This window comes from Ceratotherium simum, chromosome 22 (assembly GCF_057802395.1).
Source record: "Ceratotherium simum simum isolate JZ-2026a chromosome 22, ASM5780239v1, whole genome shotgun sequence".
NCBI lineage: Eukaryota > Metazoa > Chordata > Mammalia > Perissodactyla > Rhinocerotidae > Ceratotherium > Ceratotherium simum.
Window position 1 is genome coordinate 31,197,097 of NC_141921.1, and position 20,215 is coordinate 31,217,311.

The 20,215-nt window shown below is 54.4% G+C and overlaps 1 protein-coding gene across 1 annotated transcript in view; it reads right to left on the reverse strand.

The window, feature by feature from the left end:
* MAN1C1 (mannosidase alpha class 1C member 1) overlaps positions 1–20,215 on the reverse strand; it is a 137,553-nt gene that overhangs the window by 14,512 nt on the left and 102,826 nt on the right. The window contains exons 3-7 of the mRNA XM_004425752.3: positions 19,359–19,474; positions 16,864–16,944; positions 12,033–12,127; positions 5,514–5,640; positions 2,396–2,489 (exon numbers count right to left, since the gene is read on the reverse strand). Of these exons, the coding sequence (XP_004425809.2) occupies positions 2,396–2,489; positions 5,514–5,640; positions 12,033–12,127; positions 16,864–16,944; positions 19,359–19,474 (513 nt within the window). The remainder of the gene's footprint in view (positions 1–2,395; positions 2,490–5,513; positions 5,641–12,032; positions 12,128–16,863; positions 16,945–19,358; positions 19,475–20,215) is intronic.

Consider the following 20,215-nt stretch of genomic DNA (forward strand, 5'->3'; position numbering starts at 1 on the left):
TGCAAAAGGGGAGCAAGAGTTGGTGTCCATGAGCCCTAGAGCAGAGGTGGGTCCTTCTGCTTCCTGACGGTGTCAACGCTCTCATCACATTTGGCAGCAGGAGGTGGCCGCCCTACAAGCCTGGGAATTGGCAGACAAGAAAGCAGCGTGAAGCTGGAGCTGATGGGCAGCTGACACTTCTATACCCCCCAGGGAGAATCGGGAGTTGCCACTTCCCTCCCACTGAGGAAAACGTGGGATTCGGGCAGTGGACAAGGAGAACAGGCCACTGCAGGGGTCAAGCTGAAGGGCTGGCAGCTCTCTGAGCTCTAAGTGGCTCTGCTAGGGTCGGTCTCGTCTGTCCTTGGTGCCAGCAGGGGTCTGGTGGACTTATCCTGGCTGTGAAGTCCTAGCGGCTGGAGGGTCTTGGCCTCCCGTTACCCTGAAGCTCAGCTCCCAGCAAGAGAGGGGAGCGGGCAAGAACAGAGGCCTGGGACTGGGCTGCAGCCCTAATTCCTCGGTGGCCTCTCTAAACTGCCATTTCTGTGGTTGCAAAGGGACTAAACAGATGATTCTAAGGGAGAAAAGAATGTGAACACACTTAGCTTATGCAAGTTGGGAATGTTATCACCTGCTGGAAAAATACACAATCGCCAAAAAACACAGTGAAAACCACAGAAAACCTGAGATGACCCAGGCGGCAAAGCCAGCGGAGGAGGAAGGCAGGCGCCCAGACGAGCAGGGCTTGATAACCTTCTCTCTGCTCTTCAGCAGGCCTCGGATTCATATTTTATTAATATGAAACAATTTCCCATACGTGTCTGACTTTGCCTGGCCCTGCGACCCTGGTGCAGTTTGAAAAGAAAATTATGCTTCTCAGAGGGGGGCTCCCCTGTAATTTGCCAAGGTGGCTGTTCAGGCTGGGAAGGCCCATCCCTCTCCTTTTTATGGGCTTTGCTGCATTGTCCTGGAGCAGCTAAGGCCGGCAGCTGTGTAGTTCATTTCATCCCCAGTCAGGCCTTGCAATTAAAAGCAGTAACAGTTATTGAACTGTCTCCGTCGTGGCCATAATCTGTAATTCAAACCTTCCTTTTCTCCCAGCACTTTTGGATTTGCCTGTGTGTTTGGTTAAAAATACTTTGCATTTCTATAAGTGGTTTTTGCAGGAGGCCACTTGGGAGTGAGGTCATCAACAGGGAAAATTCCTGGGTTGAATTTTCTGGGCCTCCTGGACCCGCAGATCAGAGGGGCTCGGGGTTGGAAGGACACGCCTGCAGTTTCTTCACAGTATCCCTGCCGGCCAGCCAGGCCCTGCTAGCATACTGTCAGTGATGGGCGCTCACTACCTTTTGGGACAGCCCATATCATCTTTGGAAGATGAACTGAAATCTGTTTCCTGCAGCTTCTGACCGTGACTCCCACACTCCTCCACGGGACAAAGAGAACATATCTTGAGCTCTTCTCCCATTTTGCAGGAGGGGAAACCGAGGATCAAAGAGATGCAGTGAGTCCCTGCAGCCGTGCAGTCATTAGACTCATGTCTACTTTGTCCCTGAGCCCTTGCTGATGCCATAACCACGGCGGCTGAAGGCAGGGAAAGGGAGTGGTGTCCTCCTTTGGGCAGAGGCAGTGGAGGTAGGGCTGTGGGCAGGTCTTGGGAAGCCCCTAGAGGCAGGGCCCGTGGCAGCAGCGCCATCAGTTAGCGCTGACTGTGACCACATGACCAGGGCCTTGGTCAGGAGGGCAAGGCAGAGCTCGGCTTCTCGACAGGGGTGCAATCCCAGGGGCCTGGGAGACTTTTCAACACTCTCCTACCTGAGCATCCCCTGGACCCCATTCTGTTTCAGAAGGTGGAGCTGGGGGCTGTGAATGAGGCTCCACGGGTGACCCACACGGGACCCATTCTTATAGGCAGTGAATTGATGGTTTTTATATTGCTGTATAGTTAGGCTCTGCTTAATTTTTTTTTTTAAATTAAAGTTGGAGGTGGTGAACCAGATCAAAGGGGCTGGGAGAGGACGCACGGCCTTTCTTGGAGCCACTTCTGGAGTAGAGAGTTCTCTCTGGAACACTCCCGCAAGTTTGGGGGATGATGAAGGAGGCTTCAGTGGGCGCTGTAAGAGATGGACGGCTGTAGCCTTGATGGAAGGGTGGAGATAGCCAGCATGCGGGGATGCATGGGCAGGGCCTTACTAGATGGCCTCCACCACACCTGTCACAACAGCAATGACAATGACAATGAAAACCGCCCAGGAGGCCTGGCAGGGCTGGTGGTGGCCAGGAGCACCGAGCGAATGCCTCACTGGTATGTGGCTCTGATAAATGCATCGCTCCCCACTCGGCCCAGGGGCCTCACTCGGGCTGGGAGCCAGGCCGGAGTCCGCTGAAAGAGGGGCAGCGGGGTCTCTATACTCACGCTGCATCCAGTTCCCACTCACTGGGCTGAGGAAGTTGGGGTAGAGGCCGAACGGCTTATCGATCTTCCTGAGGACCTTTCGGATGTTCCTGACCTGCCGAGAGATGGACACCAGGTGGACCTTCACTTTTCTGAAAAAGCCAGCCAACTCCCAGCCCACTGAGGACTGAGCTGGTTCAGATGCAGAGGAAACCATTGCCACAAGGCAGAGGGAGAGCTGCGTAACCAGCAGCAGGATCCAACCCAGAGGTGGCGAGCCAGCCTTGCCCTTGTGCCCAAGTGTGGGGCATGGCAGGACACGGCCACAGAGGGGCCTGACCCACCACCTCTGCACTGACCGCTCCGCCTGGGGCCCTGCCAGGCCCCCATCCCACACTCACCTCACCCCTTCCTCATTGCCCGTTGCTTTTGGGGATGGGTCTTTTTAGGAGGGGGGTTCATATAAGTGATAGTAGCTCATTTGTAAGTGCTAGGTAAAATTGCCTTTTTAAATGGTCAGAAATAGTCAAATGTTGGCAATTTCATATGGTTCAACCTAGTAATATGTTATTTTATCTGACACCACAGGAGCCATGCCAGAGGACAGGCCTGGGCTCCTCAATACCCCCATTCCCTAACAGGCATTTCAGGGTTTTAACTACAACCACCACAACAGCCGTTAACATTTCTCAGTTCCTCTTAGCCAGACCCATTCAACACATTATCTCCAAGCTTCCGAACAGCCTATATGGTTTATTATCTCAGTTTAACTGATGACAAACCTGAATCTCAGAGAGGTTCGGTGACTTGCCCGTGGTCACCAGGTTCGTAAGTGGCAGACCAGGACACGAGTCGGTGTCTGACCACACGGAGCAGCCCCTGGGTCCAACATGGATCAGGGTGGGGACCGTGCAGCAGAGGCCGCTCCACCTGAAGCAAGAAGAGCCTGGGCTTGCAACCTTTAGGGCTGTGGAAGGTGAGAAGCGGGATATGGGAAGGCTTTATCCCCTGGGGTCTTCTCTCTGTCAGCACATGAAATCCTCCCAGTACAGAATCTGCTGGAGAGAAAGGCCCTCGGGGTCTGCACCGCATCATGCTCACAGGTTTATCTACAAGGCGAGGAGCAGGGAGAGCAGCCATTAGCTGTCAGACCTTTCCAGGGAACAGCACTTTGCTTTGCACATCAGATTTCATATGCATTTATGTTAGCGGAGTCCATTATGGGGACAGGAATGGGCTTGTATCTGACTTATTCTCGGCTGTCCTGGTGGTAAGCAGAAAAGAGGCTAAATTAGCTCCCCCAGAGGGTGCGGGCACTTCCAGAATTTGGGCCAATTTGTTGACTGCTTATAATCGCCTCTGTGGGAGGCACGATTAGGGGATGAAAATACCCAGAGAATGTAAATGTAAAGACAGAGAAACACAGGCGGATGGACTCTGGAGACAAAGCTAGAAGCCTGCTGTACTAATCTGGTCTTGAAAGAGCACGGGCTTCAGAGTCAGAAAGTCCTGAGCTTGAATGCCCGCTGGATGACCTAGCACAAGTGACTTAGCCTCTCTGAGTCTGTTTCCTCTTCTGTAAAATGGGGATAACAGGAGGACCCACTCCACAGCGTTGTTGGATGGGACAGAGATACTCTAAGGTCCCAGCACATGGAAGGTGCTCAGGCAGTGGTAGCTGGTATCTCCAGACTAGCCAGGGACCTGAGGGAGCTCCTCGTCCCACTCCACTCTGAGCTGCCCACAATCTTCCTGGAGGAGCTTTGCTCAAGAGCAATGGAAACAGGGAGGCTGAGGGGAGGCAGGGCTTGGAGGTGGGAAAAGGATCAGAAAATAAGACCCGTTGGGAAGTGGGATTAAACTTATTCCATGAGCTTTCAAGGTGGAGTGTCACAGAGAGGCAGAGTCTCTCTCAATATAAGGAAGAGCTTCTGGAGGAGGATCTGACAATATCATGGGCTGATGAAGGGCAGCAGTGAGCCCCAATGCAGAGGAAGTGATCAAGGTGTTAAAAAGCTCTTCTTCAGCTTCTCAAGAACGCTCAGGTGGATTCCCACAGTGAGTAAGCAGTGGTCTAAACCTGGCGTCAAAAAGCACATGGGCACGTATTAAAAATGCGGATTCCTGGGCTTGGGGTGAAGCCCAGGAAGCTGTTTCCTCACAGACGTGCCAGGAGATGATTTGAGGCTAGTTGGCTGACACGAGACTGGGAGCCACCGTGTAAGGTGTGACTCCATGGCCTCCCAGCTCCCTTGGCATCCTAAGAGGCTACCTTTCAGGGGAAGAGAGGCTCTGGGAGTGGGGGCCTCCAAAGGTTCTTGGAGGGCAGGGCTTCATCTCCCCAAGCACGACTCAGGAAGGGACAACTGGTGACATAGCCTGAGGGCCATCTGAGGGTGGTGTGTGTACACTTCCCTTCTCTGGGTTTAGGGTTAGACCCACAGAGACACTTCCAGACAGTGGGATTGACAAGGGCTGTGACACTGAGAAACTGCTCCTTCTGGAGGGCTTCGCAGAGGGGCAGGAGTGGGCAGCTGTCAGGACGGACGACAGCCTGGATGCCAGCTCTCAGCTCCCCTGTGGCCTCAGCCAGCCCGGGAACAACTAGAAGGAGCAGACGTGCACCTCTGCTGTGGAGTGAGATCGCTTTGCCAGCTTGCTGACAACGTGAGCTAGACGGGCAGCTGGAAGGAAAAGGCAGGCATATCTCACATGAAAAGTTAAATGTCTCTGGAAAGGGGACTTCTGCACCAGTGGCCAATTCCTGCCAATGCAAGCTGGTGCCTGGATTTCAGTTGCTGCACTTTCTCCAGATTTCACGAACGCGCGGTTGCCACCGAGGTGACAGGTACCAGTGAGAACCTTTTCTCTGGCAGCTTCGTCTCCTCCCTCCCCTCTGTAGAATCCTGATTCCCTCTTGCACTCACCTCCCTGCCACTGGCTCAGGGACAGTTAGGTCCTCCACAACCAGTAGCTAGTTGCTATATTAGTGGTGGCTGGAGACCCTCTGCCTTCCCCACCTGTGCTCCTGCTGTTCCGGTGTCCACTTCCCCATCCTGGGCTGAGTGCTCAGCCTTCTGCTCTCAGAGGGGAGAAGACGGAGGGGCCGGACTGGGAGGGAGCAGGGGAGAAGACTTGCCTTTTCTGCGAAGACCTGGTTGCCAGAGAGCTCAGTGAGGTGTAAGAACTCCAGATGCAGGGATCCAAACTCGGCCAGGATGCTGCTGCTCCCTGCCATGGCCCAGCCCCAGCTCCTGTTGGAGCCGCTGAAAAGACAGAAGCAGCCACTGTCACCCCACCACCACCCCGGCTCCTCTGCTGAGTAACAGGGACTGCTTAGTGGGGGAGCACCTACTATGTGCCAGGCTCTGTCCTAGGAACCTTCATCATATGTACAGTCTCAGTTAATCCTCTCTGGGTGTCAGTGCTATTAACAGCCCCGTTTTGCTGATGAGGACACCGAGCTCCGAGAGACGAAGGGACCTGCTGAAGGTGGTCTGAACCCAGGCCTGTCTGACTTGCCATATTCTCTGTTCCTATTGCCAAGCAGCCCCTGTAAGACTTGTGGGCTCGAGAAGGACAGGAGCAGAGCTGCCCTGGTGGCGAAGATCTGGCACATGCGCTGTTAAATTTACAGGTGACATCGGTAATGCTGTCAGACCCCACAGAACACTCCATTTCCGCCCTCGGGCTGAAGGCAACCCAGCTGCTCACAGTCAATGGCACCGCGTGCGGAGGGTAAACGGCGGGCCCTTTCCCTCTCCCACACTGTCAGTGCTGCCCAAGGACACAGACTGGCCCAAACCTGGAATTTCGTGGAACCCACACCTGACAGGCAGGTGGCTGTGGTACGACCACGCTCCTGGAGCTGCTGGTTCTGGGGAAGCCCAAGGTTAGGAACAAAGGCAGCAGGGCTCTCGGAGCAAAGGTTTCCTCAGCCATTAACCACGTGCCGCCCATGGGCACCTTAGAGAAAGTCAGATTATGTATTATTACTAGCATCGCCCTGCGACTTCACCGGAGAAGGCTGTCAAGTCACGACTTCCACGTGCCAGGTGCTTTCAAGGAGGAAGAGAGCAGAAGCAGGGCCTCAGTTAGTCCTCCCAGCTGCCCCTTTTACAGATGAGGAAATTAAGGCACAGGACAGGGACGTCACCCGCCCAAGATCACAGAGAAAGTGAAGCAGCTGGGACCCCACGGCTGGTCTGACCGAGACTTGTCCTGGCCGCTGCGCGGCCTGCCTCACTTTTAATTATATAATAATACACACGGACACTGCCTTCCAGGTGCTTTCACTTGAAATCTCCTGGGATCTGCAGCCAGGAGGCCAGGTTCAAGTTTGTTAGCTGAGCGGCCTCGGGCAAACCATTTTATCCTTGTGACCCTTAGTACCTGCATCCGTCACACTGGGTGAGGATAATACCGTCTAGCCTCCAGAACGGGGGTAGCCTTGGACAAGCTGCTCCCTCTCCCTGTGCCTCAGTTTCCTCATATGTATAATGATGATCTTTCCTATGGGACATTTAGAACCCCCAGGGGGAGAGGGGGTGAAGACAGCAGGGTGGAGTGAGCTCCCCCTCTTTGTAGGGGCTCCGAGGTGCAGTTAGTGTGGGGCAGGCTGAGGGGCTGGCTCTGCCAGGGCCTCCTGCAAGCCCTCGGCTTCCCTGCTGGGATAGCTCTGGCTCCCCAGGGAATGGCCCCTACCTGTCCCTGTCTTCCAGGGACAGGACCTAGGAAGGCAGGCGTGGGGGTGGGAGGCCACGGTTTGCCACCCGAGGGGCACTGCTTTTTCTAGGGTGGGCTGGGGCTCCCCCGAGGCTGCACTTCTCCTCTCTACACTCCATTATCTGGCTTGGATGTGGTTTCTGGAGAAGTCAGAAAACTCATCAGTCTCCCAGCTTTCAGAAACAAATGGAAGACTTGAGTTTAGGATCTTTTGGAGCAGGTGACCTCAATAAACAGAGCTGACCACTGGCCCCTTCTTTCCGTCTCCACTTCCTGGGGTATTTCCCTGACTCAGGGGCAGGGGGCAGGGGCCAGGTGGGGAGGGCCGGGTTTGCACAGAGAGGGGAAAGTTGACTCCTGGATAATCAATGAAACAGCTTCCATTTATTGAGCCACTACAGATGCCAGGCACTGGGGCAGCTCTCTGCATCCTGACTTCATTTAAAGCCCACAAGATAAAGCATCATTTATCCCATGTGCAAAGGAGGAAACTGAGGCTCAGAGAGGAAAGTGAGTTGTTGAAGGTCAGAGCCCGTATGTGTTGGAGGCGGGATTCACACTGAGGTCTGCCCTAAGGGGTCTCCCACCCGATGGCCCCACATTCACCCAGAGGGAAGGGGGAGCTGCCCCAGCTCTGTCCCTCTTCCCTCAGGCCAAGCGAGACTCCTCTCTCCAGCTTGTGATCTCAGTGCGAGCTGTGAGCACCCATGGAGGGCTTCCTGAATAATTGACGCCTCCTGCCCGTGCCGAGAAATTCAGGGCAAAAAACCACCGGCCACCCAGTCGTCTTTTGTTCTCATGTTTCCCCAGAGGAGCCTCTCCTTCCTCTCCCCCTCCCTCCCAACACTCGCCCTCCCAAGTGGACCTCCTGGGTGGAGCCGCCCGCAGACAGGCAGAGCAGCGCCCGGCAGAGGCGGGCAGTGGCCGGGCCTTCCCTCTCTCCTGCCCGGCTTCACATGCTGTCTCCCGCAGTTCCCAGCTAGGTGGCCTGGGGCAGGCTGGTTTATTTCTCTAGATCTCAGTTTCCTCATCCATTAAACGACGGTACCTGCACCTCACAGAGTTATTGTGAAGTATAAATTATGCCTGTAATTACTGTCATTTTTATCATTATGTAATTATGCACAGGTAAATTGTGTTGTTGGTTAGAGTTAAGTTCCTGCTATGTGCCAGACAGCTGTGGTATCTTATTTTACCTTCATATCCAGCTTCAGAGGTAGATACCATGATCCTTATTTCATAGGTGAGGACACTCAGGCTCAGAGAGGGGGAGACATTTTTCCAGGGTCATACAGTAAGTGACGGAGCTGGTAGAGCTGAATCTAAATCCAGATCCTAGGTCCTTTGTGCCCCACATGCATCTGTTTGGGGCAGCATCCGGAGACCAGGAGGTCTTCTGATCAGCCCTGTGAGGCAACGGGCTAATGAAGCTCTGCCCTCGGCTCCCCTCCCAGCCTTTTAAGCCTGCAAGTGGGCCTGCAGCCTGTGTTCTCTCCCTTGGCAGGAGGGGCTGCTCCACAGCGCCCCTTCTCTGCCTGGCGGAAGCCTGGAAGCTGTGTGTGTGCCTGTGTGTGCACTCACGTGTATGGTGTGATCGTCACCTTTGGAGCCAGACAGACCTGGATTCTAACTCTAACTTCGCTTTGCTGCTGTGTGACCCTGGGTAAGTTATCTCACCTCTCCGAGCCTCAGTTCCTTCACTGGGTAAAATGGGGTCCACGTGTCGTTGTGAGGTTGAAAGGAGAGGAGCCACATCACGTGCTCACATTGTGCCTGGCACACAGTGAACGCTCAGTAAATGTTAACAATTATTAAGACGTGTATATCTGCGTGTGGCAGGAGCAGGCAGGTGTAATGCATATTTGCGTGTGAATGTGTGCGCACATGCACAGATACGAGTGTGTGTGACAAAGGTGAGTTTGTGTGTCTGAGCCTTTATGATGTGAATGGGTGGCAGTAGATTGTGTATGTGTGTGTGAGGGTGTGTGTGTGAGTGAGCGAGTGAGAGACTGAGTCAGCTGCAGGGGTCCTTAGACTGGCCGCTGCCACTCTCCCAGATAGTCCAGTGGTCCCTGCAGGTCACGGGTCATGCTGTCCCGGCCTCTGCCTCCCCGGCCAGCCTGCACGGACACACCTCCCACCAGGGAGGAGGAGCAGTCATGCTCACTCGGGCCCACCTCCTCTCAGGGTCCTCCCCGGGCAGTTCTGGGCCAGGGCCTAGCTATCTACCCCTCCTGCTGGGACCCACATCTCGTCATGCCCTCAGAGCTGCCCAGGCCAGCCCCGCCCGCAGCAGGGATGGCAGTGTGTGACCCAGCTCCCACCAGCAGGCCCTCTCCAAAGGGCACACTCAGTGCCACGCAGGCATATACACCCCTGATGTTCTCCCTGGTGGAACAGGGAGGCATTTTTAGCAGCAGACTCTCTTACTCAGAAAATGAAAGGAAGGTGTTGCAAGAAATATGCATATACATACATAATGTATACGGCACTGACAGCATGCAAACAGCCTCAAAATAAGTGCACTGTCTTCATTGGAAATGTCAGCATCGGGTCTGGGCTCTGAGGGACATGGGTAGGGCAGACAGGCAGGGCTGTGGTTTGTAGGGCCTGGGGGTGGGTGGTGCCACACACAGAGAAGGGCGAGATGCCTGAGCCGAGGTCCTACCCCAGACACGGGGCAGTGAGGCCTGAGAAGCTGGATCCGGGTGAGGGAGCCGGAAAGACAGTGTGTTTGTGTCTCGGCTCCATAACAGCTGGCCGTGTTTCTCCAGGGTCAGTGTTCGCGGGAGAGGAATCTGAGCAGAGATCCATGTGTCCAGCTCTGAGGAGGCAACCCTGGGACAGGATTCAACTGGCCCTGAGGGCCCCTCTGCGGACCACAGTGAGACTTAAGTGAGGTCACCCCCAGGAATGCTTCCGGACCACAGAGGCAGTGAAGATGCTGAGCAGGCCTGGTCCCTCCTCTTTGCAAGGCCCAAGACAGGATGGTGAAGCAATTGAGGCCGAGCAGACCTAAAGTGGGACCTCCCCGGGATAGAGAGGGAGCCCAGGACCCCTGCCTCCTTCCAGCACCCTCCTTCCCTCCCAGGCAGCTGGCTGAGGCTACTGTTGGATTGAGAGCCCTGAGATAAGACATCACTTCAGGATGCAGCAGGGAAGTCCAGTGCGATGGAAATATGACAGCCTTTCTCCCAGGCCTAGGGTTGTAGGAGAGCCTTGAGGATGGCCCCACAGCGGGGGCCTTCTGCAATGTCTCCTGGGGTCTGCTCCACGCAGCACAGGGGCAGCAGAGCTCCTGTCTGAGGGAGGGCCAGGCAGGTGTCAAGAACAGAGCTTTCAATCTGTAACAAAACGGTTTTAAATCTTAGCCCCATTCCCTATTAGCTATAAGACCTTGGGCAGACTTCATTTCTCTGAGAGCTATTAGCTATAAACACCTGTCCTCAAAGGATGGCTGTGAGGAGTATGTCTGGTGAGGGAATGAACAGAAACCCTCAGCACAGTGCCAGGCACATAGTAGTTGCTCAATAAATGGTAGGAACAGGGTGGTTATCAATCTTTTATCCTGCACGCAGCACCTAGCACGAATATTTGTCGCAGAAATGAGCAAGAACTGGATGTGGTTCCTGCCCTGGAGAAGCTCCCAGGCCAGTGGGGGAACATGAAGGTGAGTGTGACGGGGCCACAAGGAAGCAACGCCTCTCCGGAGGCCAGGAGAGGCTAAGACGCTTCTGCTCAGTGGTAAAGGTGGCCTTTGAGCTGGGCTTCGATGGCCAGGGAAGCTGAGAGAGAAAGGGAATCGGAGGAACAGAGTGAGGGAAGGCAAGCAAGGGCCAGGCCAAGATTCCTGCTCCTCAACGGGTCTTAAAGCTGCCTGGACCATTAGTTCTCAACTCTGACCCCGTCCCTTCCCCTCTCTGGGCCTCAGCCGCCACATCTGGGAAATGAGTGGCTATAAATACACTCCCACCCCCACGAGAGGGAGGGAGGCAGCAAGGGGAGTCGGGGGGAAGGTAGCGCCCTGCAGGCTTTGGAGCTGGACCGAGCTGCAGCCCTGGCTCACTCTTCTCTAGCTGTGTCCCCCGAGGTCCCTTCCACTCCACCATTCTGTCACTTAGTGACTGCCCAGAAAGACTGGTTCACACACTGAGTTAAGCAACAGGTCGGGAAGGGAATGAGGGAAGCGGCCAATAAAAATCAATGTTTTAAAACAGAGCCAGTAGAAAGAAACGTTACCAGGGCTGCTCTGATTAGTGGAACCACATGCGACTTTTTTGGTCTTATCCAACACTTTTGGTATAATCCACATTTTCTGCAATGAGAATTTATTATTTTTATAGAGGGGAAAATTCCAATAAATATTATTACTAAAATGGAGTTGGAAGTCCTGGTTTGTGTCCTGGAATGGTCAGTTACTGGCTTATGTGACCTCGGCCAGGGTCTGAGCCTCCGTGGGCTTGACACTCCCAGAAGCCCCTCTGGGTTCTGACACTGGGTTCCTGAGACCCAGCCCTGCCGGGGGCTGAGGGTGAGGGTCAGCAGACCAGGGGTCCCTTGGCCCAGGGTCCTGAGACCCACTAGTAGTTTTGGGTACCTCCTCGTGGGAGGGTGTGACGTGTCTATTGGCTCCTGATCAGAGCTAGGGTGGCTGGGGCACACCCGGAGGGCTGGGGGTCAAGGCAGCATAGTGGGACGATCACAGAGGAAGAGCTGCCTCCTCCCCACCCCCGGAAGATCAGGCTTGTGTGGCCTAAACCCCGAGAACTAGGTTTGGTGACAAACACCAGCCCAGGAGAGCCCCTGGCTAAGGCTAGTTTTCACGGCGCCCCGACTCGCTGTGATTCCCAAGGCTGTATCGTCCTCTCTCTGTGCCTCAGTCTCCACGCAGACACAGCCGAAGCCGCAAGTGGGAAACCGGAAGGCATCCTACCTTTTGAAGTTCACAACGCCTTTTGGGATTCCCGTGGGGGTGTTGAAGGCCGGCAGGAGTTTCTCTCCCAGCTTGATGGCCTTTATTCGGAACACCTGGAAGGGTCAAAGGGCATTATGAATCCCAGCCGGGCAGGGCTCCATCACTGCAAGAAGCTGCTCCCGCTGGCAGATAAACCCACCAACACCGCGGGCCCAGAGGGGAGGCTGCACTGCATTAGGCTCTGGGGTCAGACAGGGCCTGGATGTGGACCTGGCTGCACGAATTCCTGCCTCGTGGCCGCAGGGGGCATCTCTCTCTGAGCCTCAATTACCTTGTTCATAAAATGAGGACAATATTGCCTTCCTCAGAGGGTTGTTGGGAGGAATGAAAATTAGATAATAGTTGTAAAGCCCTTACCAGAGTGTCAGGACTATGATTAAGGCTCAGTGACCGTCACGGGTCAGGGTGACTACTGGGAAGGTGAAGCCGTCAGGGCAGCTAGTCACCAATGGTCAGTGCCTACCGGCACCGCGGGACCAGGACATCGCGTGACAGGCTGAGCATGCGGGAAATGCATTTGGACAGAGCATAAAGAGCCGGTCTTTACCCCACAACTTGGCTTCTGTGTGCCTCTCAGCAAACCACTGCCTCCCGCCGTGTAAAACCAGGGGAGAGCCTTTCCCCTTGACACCTGACTCTGCCCACTGTTCCCATTTTACAGAGGGAATGAATGGAGAAGGTGAATGGCTCGTCCCAAACCACCCACGTGATGGCAAGGGAGCCAGCCACAAGGAGGTCCCAGGCTGCGGGACCCCTGCCCGAGGCTCTGACCCCCTCAAACTGTCCTTCTGATTCATTCAAAAGGCCCTGGGACCTTCTGACTCAGCAGTTTCCCTCCTAGGAATTTATTCTAAGGCAGTAAATAACCAAGGATGTTGTAAAGATTTAACTTTATGTCTATTTATTCTAGTATTGTTTAGAATAGTGGAAACAATGGAAATACTCTAAATATCAAACAATTGGGAAGTGGTTAAATTACAGCTTATCCAAGCAACGGAAGACCATATAGCCACTGGAATGATGCTGTAGAAGAATATTTAAAAATAGCAAAGAAAGGGTTTATAATCTATTAAAAGAAAAACATTTCAAAATAGCGTAATTCAACTTTCGTAAAAATTACATACACAGATGCACGAGGAAAGGATGGGAAGAAAATCCACCAAAATATGAACAACGGTCTCCTCGGAGTGGTAGGCTCATAGGATTTTTATTTTCTTCTTTTGGCTTATCTCTGTTTTCTGTGCTATTTTTATAATAAAAACAATCCCACAATAAACGTTATCTTTTAAAAGATGAGATGCAAGTCCCTAAGCAACTGCTCCTGGTGGGACAACATATGTTTTCTTTCAGTTCTGGAGGGTGACCCAGTTTGCTGACCCTCCTGCATGGTCGTTGCAAAACAAAGTCTTGAGGTCCCCCCACAACACCTGCAATTTAAAAATGCTGAGGCGGCCGTTTAGGGACCGCAGTGGGGGAGGAGTTTGCGACCATTCCATGGGCGAGGATTAGAGGCCTGGGAGGGGCAGGTGTGGTTCTTACTTAAGGAGGGAGGGGGCGAGAGGGAAGAACAGCACCCAAGGCCTGGCAGTGATGGGCGAGAGAAGATTAATGTCCAGTGCCAGAAAGTGGGTCCCAGAAATGGGCACAAGGGCCAGCCACGTCAGAATCCCCGGGGGAGCTTGTCTAGAGTCCAGATTCCAAAGCCTCGTGTCACTCCAGAAGCCACGGGTTTAGCAACAACAAAGGGCTCTTATCTGAGGCTCCTGATATCCTCATTTGACCCCCAGGGAGGCTGAGCACAGAGGCACAAAGGAACCCCCCAGAACCTGAACCCAGATGCTGAGGCTCCAGGCACCTGTCTGGCTGCCCTCTGCCCTGAGGACTCTGAGCCAACTCTTCTTAAATGCTCCTCTCTGCTAGCAAACCAGGTCTCCTCCTTTGGAGGGCCCTGCTGCTGGCAGCACTGCAGGGTCTCAACCAGCCCACAGAGGGTGCTGAGTGAGTGTGTGTGCACAGGAGTGATACCACTGGGAGCAGAAGAACAGCGGTCCCCCTTATCATTTTGGAAGTGAGGAAGTGTGCCAGGTCTTATCTATATGATCCTCAATCCTTGCAACAGCCTGGTGGGGAAGGTGTTGACCCAGTCGGAGGATGACAAAACTGAGTCTCCAGAGAAGCAATTGGCCCAAAGTTGTGGAGCTATTAAGTGGCTCTTTTCCAAGATACCAAGCTGCCTTTCCAACACAGAGAGATACGGCCTCAGACAGCCATGGTAAGCAACGGGCAGAGGCCCAGTGGCTCCAGAACAAAGGTGAGAGAAACCAGCAAGAATTATATTTTGTAGATTGGAAAGGAGTCAGAGCCCAGGTTCACATCTTCCCACTTAGCACCTGTGTGACCTTGGGTGAGCCATGTACTGTCTCTGAGCCTCATCTGCACAACGAAACACTGACCTGTGCCCTGGCTGCTTCACACGGTTCTTCTAGAAATCAAATGAGAGGATGTATATAAGTGAATGTGCTATATAAACTGTAAAGTGCTGTGGCTATGCTTGTTATTCTCGCAGGAGTCTTGGTAGGGCTGGCCTACCCAGCAAGGGCTTCTCCCCCCATAGGTTTCCTCCAAAGCAAAGAAAGCCCTCAGCCCAGGAAGGGGTGTGGGGTCTCCTTTACTATTCATTCCACAAATATTCGTGGGAAATTTTAAAAATGGAAAGACCCACTCCATAGTCATCCACTGTGTGAGGAGGAAAGCCTCAGTCCAGTGTGACTGAGGTGACAGGCTGCAACCCAGGCCAATGGCAGAGAGGCCACAGGGTCAGAAGTCGACCCAACGCAGCCCTCAGAGACTGTGGGACCTGAGCAAGTTACTTCTCTCAAAGTCTCAGTTTCCATAACTGCAATTCAGTGACAATACGCACCTCATGGGCTGTTTGAGCAACAATGAGACTGTGCACACACGGGACAGAGAGCAATCAGGAAGGCGTGGCTGGAGGACTCAGGCTGATAACCTCAGGCTGCCCGCTCAGGGATTCTGAGCCACCAGGGCCTCTCTTTGGGCCTTCTGAACCACTTCTAAGCCACTCGTGCTCCTATCCACACCCCGTGTCTGGTCTGCATCCTGGAAAGCCAGGCTGATGGTCCCTTCTGGGGAGCCAAGGCCTCAAAACAAGTTCTCAGAATCACAGACACCCTCAGAGAAGGGAGGGCAGGGACAAGTATCAGGTCTGAGGAGCACCAGCTCCTTTCTGAATTGCTGGCACCCCACCAACCCCTGTGAGCCCCGAGCTGCATCGCTCCCTCCTCCTTCCCCACATCCCATGTCCACCTCCCACGACCTGGACGCGAGGCTGGGCAAGTGCCCGTGAAGAACACAGATGCCTTTTTCTGCTCCATATGTCATTTTCCTGTGCAGGGGTTTTCAAATGAAATTCAGGCCTCGGGTGGCTCACAGTCGAGGGCTCCCATCTACAATTGTTTGGGGACAAATTGGTACAACCAGTAGTCTCTGCTGAGGAGATTATGCTTGATGGAAAGAGGCCCGAAGCCACTGTAGAGATAAAAAGCGTGCCTGTTACCACTAAACCCTTGGCTTCAGCTGATTCTGCCTAAAGTTGAAGGGAAGGGAAATAACTTGCTCAGACAATAGCCCTCGAGGTGAAGAGGGCTTTTTGCTCTCCTCACCTCCAGGCTCTACCACCGGCAGAGGGCAGGACAATTATTTCTCTCTCGGTGGACAGAGCAGTGGTTGTGCTGAGCAGCGCGGCCCCTCTGGGTAACGGGGAACACAACTGACCAGTGACCCACGTCCTGGGGACTCGGCCAACCTCACCCCCAGGTCCTCGGGCTGTGCTTTCACGCGAGCTCACGAGGGGATGAGGAAGCCTCCCATTTCTACGGAGGTCTGTGCTTCTCAAAATTCTCTTGCAGTGCAGAGAATATGAGCTTTGCAGCAGGTCAGCCCTGGGGTCAAACCCTTTCTCTCCTGTCCCATTTCACAAGAGCTCTTTGACCCAAGGGGGATTAGGACCATCCCCCTGGAGGGGAAGGAAGTGAGGCCAAGGGATGGGAGAAGGGTGTTGCTCAAGGTCACAGGCGGGGGTGGGATGGGGATGAGGCCCAGGTTTTCTGACTCCGTGCCCAGGGCTCTGCCTTCTCACGTCACTTCACAGCCCTCCTTCTGGAAGCCAAAGCAGCCCACCTGGGGCCAAGGCCTTGCATTTACAACACGTGACCAGCAATGGCTGCCCCATCTCCCCTGTTGCTCCTGTGAGACCCGGAGCTGGTGTCTGGCTGGTGGCTGGCCCAGGAGGGGAGAGCAAGGGGTGGCTGTGCCGTAGGACAAGGCCAAGGGGCCCCAGGAGTGGAAATGGTGAAATAATGGTCTTGGCTTTATCAGTGCGGATAACCAACACCTGCAAAAACCAGTCCAGCAGCTCTACAAGCCCGTACCGAGCCCAGATATTGCTGGGTTCCACGCGTGGAGTTGCGTGGATGGTGTGAACAGACGCAATTGTTGCCCTTAGAGAATTTACTACCAACTGTGGGAGCCAGTTAGGCACACCTGGGCAGCAGGATAGAAGTATCACACAGAAGAGGAGGAAGATTCTGCAGGTGGCACGATGGAGGTGGGCAGGGGGACGCAGGGGGACACAGGGGGACATGGGTGGCCCTGGGCAAATCCCCTTGAATCCCTGATTCCTCATTGGTGAAATGAGGGCGTGGGATTGGATGTTCTCCAAAGTCCTTTCCAGCCTGGATGGTCCAGGGGCCTCGAAGGGCCAACTCACCTCTTCTCCTGTCAGGTAGAAGGCTGAGAGGAGGCCTCCGATGTACCGGATGTTCACCTCAAACAAGGATGCTTCTCCGCTCTGCAGGGCAGAAAGAAGTGGGGAGGGCAGTGGGGACACTTGTGATTTGCCTGCAGGGCTCCCAGGGACAGCCAGGCCCTTGAAACAGGTTACTCTGGCCACTGCCCCCCCTACCCTGCTGATCTGGCTACACCTGCGCCGGGCTCTGGGGTCTAGCCCAGCAGGCTAGGCTATGCTCCATGGCGGTTTTCAGAGCAAAAGGCAAGAGGGATCAACACCTGCTTGGCAGCCGCTACTGCACATTTACAGCATTCCAAATAAACACTGGGCTTGGCTTCCTTCCCCAGCCCTTGCCCGAGGCCATCGGAGCGAAGTTATGCCTGGCTGTTCTCCAAGGAGCTCAGGAACTGGGTGGGGAGCTGCTGGCTGAAGCTTAGCCTGAGGGGAGGCACCTCCTCCTCTAGTCCGGCCACCTCCCCTCCCTGAGGGAGCTCCTGGGCTCAGCAGGAGGGTGGTGTGGCCCTTCATCGGGGTGACAGGACAAGCAGAAGGTTCTCAGAGGAGGCTCTGGGGCAGACAGGGCAGGCCAGGCTGAGAGGCAGGGTTCGGGGCAGAGCCTTGTAGGTAACGGCGATTTCTCAGCCCCGGCTCTGGAGGATATTTTCTTTCTGAAGTCTGGACTGCAAATCAGGGTGTTGGGGCATCACGCCAGGTGGGTCAAAATCCCACCTGAGCCACTTACTTGGCTGTGGGACTTCAGGCAAGATATTTAGCCTTTCCCTGCCGAGTTTCTTTTATCTGTAGAACATAGCTGACAGTACCTCCCGTGCAGGGCGGATGTGTGACACCAAGTGGTGCAGGTGAGGTGCCGGCCTGTGCAGCCTGGCTCCATAATGACGCCTGTTATCACCTCCCCTGCCCCCGAGGGCTCCCCTGGGGCGCCTCCCACATCAGGTCTTTTATTACTGATAACAACCATCATCCCTTATCTGGGAGAGTTTTTCCATTGACAGAACACTTCGAAGCCACTCTCTCCTTTTGCCTTACAGTGCTGGGGGAGGTCATCACTCCCATTTTTCAGATGAGAAAGCCAACTCTCAGGGATGGGTAGCGACCACATCTTGCTTTCTTCCAGGGACACTCCCTAACCTGCCCCAGTCTGCCTGAACATCCCCAGGCTCCCCTGGCCCTGCCACCACCTGGCACCTTGGGCAGCTGCCTGGTGCCCACTCTCTGTCGACCATCTGCATAGGGGACAAGCTGGGCCTATGAAGACACTCGTTCCTCCTCCCACCTCTGCCTTTTTCCCACTCGATACAGCAGGAAATGGGGGGATCCTAAACTTCCTCGCCTCACACTGACTTCTGGAAGTCATAACCAGCCTCAAAATAATCATAGTGATGATGATGATGCTGGCACCCTGTTACATCTGTATCAGACTTTACAGGGTTACAAACGCTTGTTACAACCCTCCATGGGAGTTAATGCTCCAAGCCTGCGAGGTAGGCACGATCATTGTTGCTGTTGTGGCCTTCCCGTCTTAGAGTTGGGGAAACTAAGGCTCAGGGAGGCTAAGGACTTTCCCAGGCTGCGAGCTGAGCCAGGGAAGCTCTCCTGTGGTGTTGCTTTCCAGACTTTCCCAGGTTTGTCCCCCTGCCCTGCTCTGTGCTGACACTGGCCTCAATTCTGCCATGGGCTGCAGGAGCTGTCCCCATTCACACTGGGACTATCCCTCAGGGAGCACCAGATGGAGCCTGCCAGTGCATTCTGTTGTGACCTTCCCCCCATCTGTCTCCACTTCTTGCTCCCCAAATCCATCTAAGCAGCCTCTTCCCATGGTGAGCTGAGACCTCCAGGATGGATCCCTTACTTCACTCCGGGCTAGGAGACCAAGGGGGTTGGGGTCTGGTATTTAAGGCTTTTGTACCGTCCAGTCACATCCCCTCCCCAAAGCCCTGGTTCCTGACCAGGGATGCCTATGAGGCTGGAAACCAAGAGGGTCCCGGACCTGGTCGTGGTCTCTAACCAGATGGCCCCCACCCCCTCTCTCAGGAGGGCAGCACAGGGGGCTCCAGGTTAGAGCAGCTCTGAGCAGATAAGCCCCTTCTCCCCTCCACAGAGTCACCTCCCCTGTTGCTGCTGTTCTGTGTGACAGACTCAGCCCTAGAAGGCACTTCCTGGGTGTGAACAATATGCCTGGCACCCCAGGGAGGGGCAGGAACGGTCATGGGTATCTTTCCTCCCAGGGAAGGAGAACAGGCTGGTGAATACTCATGGGCCGGCCAGGGCTGGGGGGACGTCCCCTACCTTAAGGCTGGTCTTAGGGGAGGGCACTCGGCATGGAGTGACTGCTCTGCTGTGCAGCCTGGGGCCAGAGCCTCCACGTCTCTGGGTCTCAGAGATGACAGGATGGAGCTGGCCGCTGACCTCTTGGGCCCCTTTTGGCCTTAACACCCCGAGGATCTCTGACTCACCACGTTCAGGTGGAAGCTCTCTTCAACCCAGGCCTTGGCCTCCTGGAACTCCTCCTTCAGCCCCATGAGGTAGAGGGTATCAAGGGAGTCAATGACCGTCGCCCCGCTGAGGCCTCCTGCAGGCACGGAGGATCGAAGGCATGACCAGGGTCATTCTTACCCTTTCCATCCCCAACCACACAAGCCACCATTCCCAGGGCCCCCTCTAATGCCTGGACAGGCTCCAAGGCCACGGCTGGCCCAGGCACGACCCAGGGAGACTCCAGTGCCACCAGACTTTGAAGGCGAGTCCAGGACCCAGAGTCCCCCCGAGGGCTGCTTCCTCCTCAAGGCAGCAAAGAGCAGGTGGCAGCCTGGAAGACCACGTTCATGGGCTGAGCCACTTCCTAGAACTTGGTCCACTCTTATATCCGTCAGTAAATCAACCATCAGCACCAGGTGGGCACCTGCCACTTTTCTGTGATGCTGGGGGGAGGCTGAACTGGCATTTGGCCTACAAAAGCTGAACAAATGTGCAAGTCCTCTGACTTTTCAATTCCATTCCTTATTTTATTCTAAGAAAAAAAATGAAGATGTTCATAAATAGTTATCCAGGAAGGTATTTATCACAATACCATATATAATGGGGAAAAGTTGGGATAAACTCCAAGTCCAATAATAGGGATTAGTTATATAAATTGTGTGTTAACTGGGGAGATATCCATGGGCTCTGTTAAGCTAAAAAAAAAAGTTGGTTGAAAAACGAAAAAAAACACAGTATAATTTCTTTATTGTATGCCAAATGTGCATGAGCCTGCACAGAACTAGTCTGGCAGGATGCAATTCAGTGGTTATCACCCCGTGCTGCGATTACAGGT